Genomic DNA, 10,601 nt, shown 5'->3' on the forward strand with positions numbered 1-10,601 from the left:
ACTGGGTATCCATATCCACTAAACAACCTACAGCAAATAAAATAAAGATTATTCTTCAGAGAAAGGAGATAAAGATAAGATGAAACAATGTTATCAGCTTTACTTTAGATTATGAGGGCAATCTAAGGAAAAGCACATTAGTTTACTTAACTCCTAAACGTTAGCTATATAAAGAGCTTCCAAGCTAATGCCTTCCAAGAGACAGCTAAGAGTTCAATGTTAACAGTAGTTTGAGATCAGTAGACTCTGTCTTTGCAGACAAAAAAAAAGAATATTTGTCACTAGAAACAAGCAGCAAAAACAGATCAGAGGAAAAGCAATTAGGTGAAAGAAAAAAGGAATTCATACTTGAGAACAAACTAAAAGCACATATAACAATCAGAAACCTTTTTCTACAATAAATAAATGAAAATTTAAGATTCCCATTATTCCTTCCCATTATAGTTTCCCATGTTCAGCTTAGAAGGGATGAAAAATTAAATAGCTTCCTAAATTCCTTAATTAATTAAAACTGATGCAAATTCCTAATATTTTACTAAATTTCACAGTTTAAAAACAGTGGTCAAGTCTTACTTTATTAGTTTCATTTCAAAGGCAGTAATTATAGGTGTACATACAAAATACTCATTGTCAGATCTACTAGGTTTCCATGTTTTTCCTCCTTCACAACATTATTAAAGCTAAAATCATACAAAGTAAGTCATAAAAAAAAAAAAGAGAAAGACTGTTATCACTTTAGAATAGCTGATAACAAGTTTCAAGTAACAAACTGACATGCGGAAAACAGATTTAATGCCCTAATTGAAAGAGCAACTTTAATTTATTAGCAAGTTCTTCCTTTAACTTAGGCCTAGGACAACATAAAATTAAGTTCATCTTTCCTGTGCTGAAGTTCCATTTTTTTCTTTCTATCAAAACTTATGTATGTAGTAGAAGAGCTGCCCTACCCACTAATAAGAAAACAGGTATGTTTTATTTACCCTGAACCATAAGAAGTACAAGTCAAATAAGCCTACTGGACCTATTTTCACAGCTAATTAGTTAACGTTAGTGAGGAAAGACCAATGAGTGCTGCACTATCCAATCCTAAATACTGACTTCTTTTAAAGTACATTCACAATCCTCCATAAACCAAGAGACATTCTAGCCCAATGCAAAAAGCTTGAACAGAAGTCCTTCTCCTGCTCAAATAAGCTTATCAGTACTCCACTCTGGAAACATGAAAACCTTCCAAATATTTACTTGGTGATCACACAATGAAGTGCAAAAAAAATATGATTAATATTTTTTAAAACAGCCTTTGGTTTTCTTAGTTGTACAGAGATGCAGTTGCGTGGATGTACAGTTGGGCAGAGATGTTCTGCTCACAACAGTAAATAGTTGGTGGGGAGGTTAGTTGGGAGGCAGGAGGGTGCTTGCTTTTGAGAAGCCTTAAGCCTCCAAACAGACAAAGAACAATGAATGCTGGCAATTGTTGAATTGGTATGGAGACCTAGTATTTAATTCACATCCTTTCCAAACACAGAGGTTTGGATTTCAGTAACGTTGAAAAACCATATTCTTTAACTATCTTCAAAAGATGCATTTGGGAGGCCAACATGATCTGCCAAAAACTGCCAAACATTTCAGAAGGAAACATACTCAATGGTCAATGGGAGAACACTTCATAGTGAAGCTCAGTAAAAGGTAGTATTACCAGTGCAAAATTCCCCTTCATAGCTGATAGGTTTTCAGGTCTGTTACTCGAATTTTGTTCTACGTTCTTTATCTTTGGTAACTGTATGAATATGGTAGGATGACAGTATCACTGTGGTATAATGCAACTGATCACATCGATCAACTGATCGTATTATTTCATAACAACACTATGCCATAGTTGAGTTGTGCAGAGTTTATGTACTATAAGTATCTTTCACTACAAAGTTCCTGATGCATCTTAAATTTGAAAATATAGGAATTGCTTAAATTATGATCTCTTTGGAAAGAAAAAGTAAAAATCACTAACAAGCAAGTTAGATCATAAATAACTCTAAGTAGCAAGTAAAATTTACCATATAAAATATGTTTATTATACAGTCCTTTTAATGAACACAAATGGACAGGACACTTCGCAAATATCAATGACTAAAATGAGTTACTCTAAATAATGCTTTACAGAAATAAAAATTAAAGTTTCTGAAAGGCTTTCAGATAGCAACACAACAGAATTACGGTTGTGTGAAATTTCGTCCGACTGGCTATAAAGACCACATAAAAACACAAAGTGATTATAAATGACAAAGCCATTATGTTTTGCACTAGGATTAAAAATATTACTGTTGTTTGGAATCAAGTCATAAAGAGAACAAATATTATTCCTATATTTTGTTTTTCTCCACAGATTTATATCTTTATGAGTAATGAAGGTTTCATACATAAGATTTAGGATGTTCTCAAGTAGGAGAGTATAAATGCAATACCTTTAACCAATTACAGTTTTTAAAAGGAATAATCTTCACTTTAGACAAACTGCAGTTTATACATACGTTTTTATCAAATGTCTGGTGCAGCCATCATAGACAAGACCATTAGCACAAAGCACTATAAATGTAACAAAAAATATAACAAAAAAAAAAAAAAGATTCCCCTAACTTAGCATCTACTAAAGAACCTCAAATCCCAAGCACGAAATAAATAAAGGATACGTACGCATGGGCTAGGACATCCCAGCATCGTGACACTATTGGCTACTGAAGCAACCTACCCAGGCAGCTTGAAAAACCTTAATAAACACATCAATCCGGAGGCCTATTTTAGTGACAGACATAAGAGCTGCAGCTACTCAGCAACTGGACTGCAGCAGCACTAAGACTGGGTTAAAAACTCCTCCTCCCCAGCTACTACAGGCAAAAAGTAAACATATCGTATATAACCAAAATGTTTGACTCACAGATACAAGTTGAGGGAGTTGATATTTGACATATGAAGAATATACTCCCACCCCCATCTTTAAGATGGAAAGTCTCCTATTTAAGAAAGAGCCTATTCTCAATTTTTGCACAAGAAAGAGACATGAAAAGATAGCCTCTAACATGCACCTCATTTCCCACTGTTCCACATTAAGGCACAGTTCTTGCCTAGACCTATTTCGTTATTTTCAACAGATCTGTCAGAATGATCAAGATCTTTCAGGAGAATTGAAGTCAGTTACGGTTTTGCCTGTACAAAGTACTGAAAAGTTCTTAGCTAACATTATCATGTTAATAATAACCTTTACTGACAAATCTGACATTGTAGAGGATGTTAAGCTAGGTTGGGGTTTTGGGGGTTTGTTTTGGTTGGTTTGTTTTTTTTTTTTTTTTAATAAAAGATCACATCCTGGTTTATTCAGTTTTGAAAGGGCTCCCCTTCTGAATGACCACCTTCTTTCTCACTGTGATCTAAAACTCTAGCAACTGAGCCAGTGAGCCAGAAGTCAGGGTCATTATCTTCCACATTAATCAGTCCTGTCAGTTAAGTCTTAAGTTAAGCCTTTAAATACTTCTTTTCACACCAGAATTCCATCTCACCCTTACATCTGTAGGGTATTTAAAGCCTGCAAAAAATATGCTACTCTCTGACCAGAGAATTAAGTCACAAACACAGGCCTCGCATACCTTTATTTTGATTTTAAGTCTGCAGGACAGGTACCCCTACATATGTCTAAAATGCACTTGTGCTGTTCCTTAACAGGAGACATTTGAATCACTAATTAAATAGCTAATCACAATTTCAAAATGAACAAGTTACAGCCGTACATTTACCAACTATATAAAACTGTAGGATGTTAATAAAACTTCTCCACTATGCTATATTTAAAGATGGTAATCGATCTGTGCTTCTTAGAAGTAAGATATCTTTCTAACACATTCTTCTGCAGGTAGATTAACTCATAATTTTTAATTTTTTTACAATTATATCTTACAAGTTACTGAAAACCATCCATGTTTTAAAGGGGAACCTTCTGAATTATGAGGACCATCCATAAATATTCCAGATCAAGTACCAATCAATAGGATATAAGCATTCTACATAAGAAATAAAAGCATATTCCTCACTGAAGTACCAGTCTTATAAAACTTAAACAGTATAAAAATAAATAACCCAACAAATTTGTAAATTGTCTCATAAGAATCTGTATGCAGTATTTCCTCAAAGCAGTCACTCTTAAAACCCTTGGGGACACCTACTTGTCACAGAATAAATTATCTGGCTAATATCCAATATTACAGTATGTGTCAGTGGGCACCCAGGAGACAGGCATTAGAGAACACTTAGCTTCTTCAGCCTTGCAGGGTAGTCCTTACATAAATGACTTTGCCCAATTATAAAACATAACTGATGTACTCATTTTGGAGTTTTCCAGCAGCAGCCTGCTAAAACATTTATATAGCACCACTTCTTTTTTTCCTAAAATCACAGGTCCCAAAGTACAGTACACTGCACAGGGTTGTTTTGGGGTTTTTTTCACATGAACATAGGTATTCAAGATATTCCAAACAAACAAAAATACCTGAATACTAATTTGAGCATTCTCAAACACTAAAATTATGCTGCTTAACAGAAACTATTGGGGAATTAGTTCTCCCACAACTCTTCTTTCCTAGTTACTTAACATAAATAGCCAACTTTGCATCCCACATGCAACATATATATAAGCTAGGAAATGCATGCATCACAAGTACACTACAGCTCTCAGAAAAATAGAGACTTCTTGGAGACATTTACTTCAGTCCGCTACAGCAAACGACAGTCACCGGCAGGCTGTAGCACAAGAAACCTGTTGACGCTGAAGTTGCAAACCAAATCAATGCTTTACACCAAATAAAAGAAAACTAGTAAGCAATACAGTAGACATTTACATCAGAAAATCATTTTGCATGCTTGGAATTCAGATTTTTTTAAAAGCAACATCAAAAAATGCAGGACATTGTAAGACTAAGGGAAGTGGTTTTCATTGAAAGAAATGTGAATGACTTTGGAAAAATGACTGGGTTTTACCTAACTTGCAACAAACAGAGAATGAACCAAGTGCAAAAGCAAAGCATCCTGGAGGACCTGAGCCACTTTACAGTAAGTAGCAGGTTTGGTAACGGGAGAGATTGGGGTCAAACCGGGTCTGGTGTTCACGTACTCCCAGAAAGGGGCTCCGGACGCACCATTTATACAACTTACCGCTTCATTTAGCGGACTTCCCTGCCACCCTCCGCACTCCAACAATCCCCCGCCCCAGCTCTACGGGCTGCCCCTTCTCCCCCAGCCCGCCCTCTCCGCACTTCTGACAGCGGCAAGGTGAGACCGGGCAGTCCCCGCCGCACGCTGCCAGGTGGCGAGGGGGGCTCTGCTCCAGGCGGGGGAGATCACAGGCCCCCCACCATCCCCATCCCGGGCCGGCCTCGCGCCCGCTCCTGCGAGGAGCGGGGCCCAAGGGCCGCAGCCCTTCCCGCAGCCCCCGCTCCCGCTGCGGAGCGGGAAACGAAGAGGAGGAAGGACAAACGCAACTCCCCCAGCGACCACCGCCACCTTTTAACGGCTGGCGACCCGCAGGGCGGGAACCTGCTCCCGCGGCCCGGGCGCCCGGCACGGCCCGGGGCACACCGGGCGGTCCTCGCCGCTCAGCGGCGGCACCGCACCGGCAACTGCCCGGCGGGACCTCCCTCCTCCCGCCGAGGCGCTGTCGGGAATTAAAACAAAAATTAGAATTCGAGGAGGAGGGGGTAAGTTGAGGGGCTGCAACCCCAGCCCCGGCTACCTAAGGGATGCCCTCGGCCAACGGTGCCAGCCCGTCGGCCGCCGGGAAGCGGCGGGCCGGGCGCGGCTGCCGGCTGGCAGGGTGGAAGGGTAGAACTTACGTCTCGGAATTTGTTCCACTGCCCGACCTCCTTGTCGTACTGGGAGATGGTCGTGAGCCATTGTTTATCGTCCAGAAAATTGCCGCTGTCCGGTCTGCCCCCGGCCGCCGCCGCCAGCGCCGGGCTGCACCAGGCTGCCGCGCACAGGCACACCAAGGCTGCTACCTTGAGCATCTGTGCGAGAGGAGACACGAGGATGGGGGTTACCCACACCGCAGCCCGACCCCGGCCGGGGAGCTGCCGGCGGGGGCGACCGACACAACCGCCCGAAAGGGGCAAGGGGCGCGGAAGGCGGCGGGGAAGCCCCTCACCTTGCTGCCAGCCCCGCAACAGCGCTCCTCGCCGGGGCCCAGAACAGGCGGCCCGCTCCCTCCCCGCACGCGCCGCCGTCTGCCGCCCTCCGCCCCGCGCGCCGTGCCGCGCCGCGCGCTCCGCCTGCCCCTCGCCCCGCCCCGCCCCGCCCCGCCCCGCCCCGCCTCGCGCGCCGCCGGCTGCGACGCCGCGCCGGGGCTAACGGTCTGCGGGCGGACCCGAGGGGGTGTCGGCTGCGGACCCCCCCCTTCCCCCCGGTCCTAAGGTGAGCGCAGCGGGGCAGCGCCGGGGCTGGCCCTCGGATCTCCCGCCTCCTCCGGGAACGGCTGCGGGAGCGGGCGGGCCGCCGGCGGCGCGCCCCTCGTGGTCCCGCGCTGTGCCGCCGGCACCTCCAGGTGGGGGTGGAGGCCGCTGGAACTTTTCTAGCGCTGTGCTGGCACCTCGTACCCCGGCGGCGACAGTCCTGAGGCGGATACAGTCTTTAAAAACTCCCGGTAATTCCAAGATAAGACTTCCTGTACCTCAGGGGAAAGGAGACACGCGAGCGCTCACATCGCCTCTGGATGCTGATCTAGATACGTGCGGGCACTGTAATGCCTCCCGCGTTACTCCCTTTTGCAATAATCCTGCGCTCCTCCCCCTCATTCTGGATTTTTGCCTTTTAAACTGCAGCTGTATGTTAACTCAAAGCCTTCAGTGACATCCGGTTTCTTTCCCAAATTAGTTAAATTAATAATTTAGAAATGAGCAAGGTGCATAAATAGTTCAATTACCTTTCCAGCATAGCTGACTCCATATTTAATTTCAAATTCCAACTGACGTCCCATTGACCTAATTCATCTAATTTTGTAACGTTAGCTTTATTCCCTAGACTTGAGTAACACTCTGCTTTTTAGGTCTGTATTGGCTGCACGTCACAAGGTTTTGGTAGCGGGAGGGGGACAGGGACTGCAGGGGTGGCCTCTGTGGGAAGAGGTATGGGGCTGTCCCGTGTTGGGGACATCTGGTTCCTGCCAACTCCACCGTGGAGGCACCGCGGGGCAGAGCTGAGCCCATCAGCAAAGCTGGTGGTGCCTCTGTGAAAGCGTAAGCTAAGAAAGGGCAGAAAATCCTGTGTGGCGAGAGGAGGTGAGAAGAAAATGTAAGAAACAAGAAGGAACACCAAGGTCAGAGAGAGAGGAGGAGGAGGAGGAGATGCTCCATGGCAGAGCACTGCAGCCTCTGGAAGACACACAACAGAGCAAAGGGATATACCCAAAGGAACTGTGGTGAGCCCACATTGGAGCGCATTCTCCTGAAGGACTGCAGCCCATGAAGAAGCCATGCCAGAGCAGAGGAAAAGCATGAGAAGGAAGGAATGATGAAGAGAAACCGTTACATCCTGATTGTACACCCCCTCAGTTCCCCCTGTGCGGGTCAGGGAGAGGAGTCTGGAATGAAGTTCACCCTGGGAAAGGGGGGAGAAAACGTGTTGTTTTAATGTGTGTCTTCCTTTTTCCCACTACCCAAATTAGCAATTACAATTTTATTATAAATGGAAATAAATTGGTCTTTTCCAAGTCGAGTCTGTTTTGTCTGCAACAGTAATTAGTAAGCGATATCCCTGCTTTTATCTTAAGCCATGAGCTTTCTCATTCCGGTTCTTCCTATTTTCTCCTCCTGTCTTACTGGTGGGGGGGCTGCAAGCAGGTGGAAGTTTGGTGGTTAGCCAGGGCTAACCCACCACAAGGTTGCTAAGTATGTTAAGAGCGCACAACACTGCTAATATCTGAAAGTATTTTCCGTGGTAAAAACTGGGAGTTACTTTCAGACTTGAAACTAGGGCCAAGTCCATCAAGAGATTCTCAGATCTGATAAGCATAAAAATGCCACTTCATGCAAAAAGAGAAGTGAATATGAATTTGTGACTGATTTTAGCAAGTTTTGAGTTTGGTCATAAACTGTAACTACAGACAGGTAGTAAAGTATGAATTAAATTTGCTAACCTGCATCTTACACTACATAATACGTACCATTTTGTTCCTAAACCTGCATCGCTAGAATCAATGAGAATCTTGTCACCAGTCTGACAGATATAGAGGATGATTGCCAGATTAGGATTTATGTGCCTGACTCTGAAAATGCTACCTATCCAGAATGATATTATATTCTGTAATAAATGAATCATAACATTCAAAGCAAAGGGATAGAGGGACTGCACAGAGGCTAAGTAAGAATCAATAAAACAGTCATGTTACTCTCAGGGCGGGTTATAGAGTCAGTCCCTTATACAATCATTCTCTGACAATCCAGTTTGTATTTGTCAGTCTTAATGTTAATTTCCTACAAATCACTTTGCCCTTTGGCAAAGAAGAAATTTCTCTATAAAGCTAATGATTTTTTTTTTTTTTTAAAGAATCACTTCTTTAAACTTTTTCAAAAGCATCCCAATCCTCAAATTTGTGGTTTCACTTACCTTAGCAATCCGGGTAATCTATTTTGGGTTTGCTTCATCTGTGTTTCACATTTTCATCCAGATAATGTTATTCAGTACTTTCAACTTACGTTGCATCTTTCCATACTTAGAGAAGAGGAACAGAAGCAGCTGGGATTTGCATTCTGTAAAAATCCTTACAAAAGGGAGCTCGGGTATGGTTTGGGTTTTACAAAAGTTTCACTGTGATTTCTCTAAAAAGTGATCTTCTACACCTATGACTGCAGTTTCTACTGACAACACATACTAAATGATCAATTATATGTAATTTTGGCTGAACCAAGCTATTTGAAGCCTTTAATAATTCTAAACGTATTCCTTATAATTTGAAGCACTCTGATCTCCACATAATTGGTTTAAGAGCCTCATTCTGATCAAGGACTTTACACAAGTTGGTAATTCCATTTTTTCAAGCACACAAAAAATGATACTTGATTGAAATGGCATTTTGAAGATACAAAACTAAGAAGTTTTCTTTTTTCCCTCAATAGTTTCACTGCTATTCAAAGATTAAATTTATGTATCTTGAGAATTATTCTTTCCTTTATTTTAAAGGCACATGCATTTCTCACGGAAAATATATCTGTATTGTTACATACTGATGTGCCTAGCAATAGCACATTTAAGATGTGACAGGGAATCCAGTACCACAGTAGTGTTAAGAGAGTAATACTAATGGTAACAGGTACATAATTTTAAATTGAGAGTTTAGAAACTGACTGATAGCTCTTTTCATCACTGTGCAGTTAAGAAACATTGCTGTTATTAATAAAAAGCTATCTCTCTTCCCAATTTCAAAATATTACATGTTTTCCAAGTTTTCTGTAATATAGATTTTTCAAATATTAAGACTTACTAGTTTAAAATCATAGCTATTCAGGTTACTTTACCTCTGAGTAGCTGATGGAGCCTACAGGGAGATAGCAAAGAAGATGGTGTAGCTCGTAATATACCTGTTTAAGATGGCAAGATTGTCATAAACAATATGGATTTGCATAAGGAAAAGGATGGAGTGGTGAAAAAAAGGGGGAGTATATATGTAAATATGTATTTTGTATACACATCTGTTACATGAAAGGGTGTTGGAATTATGTAATAGATGCACCAAGAGATATATTGGAAGAAGAGTTTGAAGGTATAGGTTAACGATGAAACAGAAGTGACATGCTGAGAAGTTATTAGGAAATACAAAGAAATTTATGCCCTGAACACTATGTCTCAAAAGTGCTTTACATGCTTCCTGCAAATGAAGAATGTGTTAATTTAACGCACTAGAGCATAGACTTAAGTTTATTCAAATATAACAACACAGTCCTTGCAGTTAACATAATTTTTAGAAGTTATGCTGAAGGGAATCCCAAGGGAACTTCTAGCTATCCCATTGCCCACAAGCAAAACCAGATATACCTTGTCACTCCTGGCAGATGTCGATCTAAATCTATTTTTAGACCACAGTGCCACCGTTGGTGGAGCCTCTGTCAGTGATTGAAACTCCACACTAATCTATGTCAGTGCCTTTTACTAGCCTAACTTCAGAAGAGGTTTCTGATACTTAAAACAAGTTTTTCTTGTTGCGATTTAAGTGTATAGGTTCTTACGGTGAATCCTATTCACCAAAAGCACGAAGAACACGTTACTATCTTCCTTTGTTCAGCACTCTTCTTGTATTGTAAACTGTTCTAACCCCATTCCTTATTTCCTCCCTGTGATATGTTTATTACCATATTTTTACCCTGTTCTTTTAATCTTATACCATGGGTTTGAGACTTATGATCTCTTTCTCTATTATCCTGTTGAATCTTTCAAATAGGACTACCTGTTTTTTCATCGTCAGTGCCTAGAACACTAGAATACCTTGTTTATGCCTTCCCACTGTTGAACAGAGTATAAACAGATATTATTTTGGCTTGATATGATTTGTTGTGTCAAATACATGCTGACTGCTA

At 41.8% G+C, this 10,601-nt stretch overlaps 1 protein-coding gene across 1 annotated transcript in view; it reads right to left on the reverse strand.

Moving 5' to 3' along the window:
* The window catches only part of SPOCK3 (SPARC (osteonectin), cwcv and kazal like domains proteoglycan 3), a 217,119-nt gene extending 210,819 nt beyond the window's left edge, over positions 1–6,300 (reverse strand). Inside the window, exons 1-2 of the mRNA XM_074589830.1 lie at positions 6,182–6,300; positions 5,871–6,044 (exon numbers count right to left, since the gene is read on the reverse strand). Coding sequence (XP_074445931.1) covers positions 5,871–6,044 — 174 coding nt within the window. The 5' untranslated portion in view covers positions 6,182–6,300. The remainder of the gene's footprint in view (positions 1–5,870; positions 6,045–6,181) is intronic.
* Between the last annotated feature and the right edge of the window lie 4,301 nt (positions 6,301–10,601).

Source organism: Larus michahellis, chromosome 5 (assembly GCF_964199755.1).
Source record: "Larus michahellis chromosome 5, bLarMic1.1, whole genome shotgun sequence".
Classification (NCBI taxonomy): domain Eukaryota; kingdom Metazoa; phylum Chordata; class Aves; order Charadriiformes; family Laridae; genus Larus; species Larus michahellis.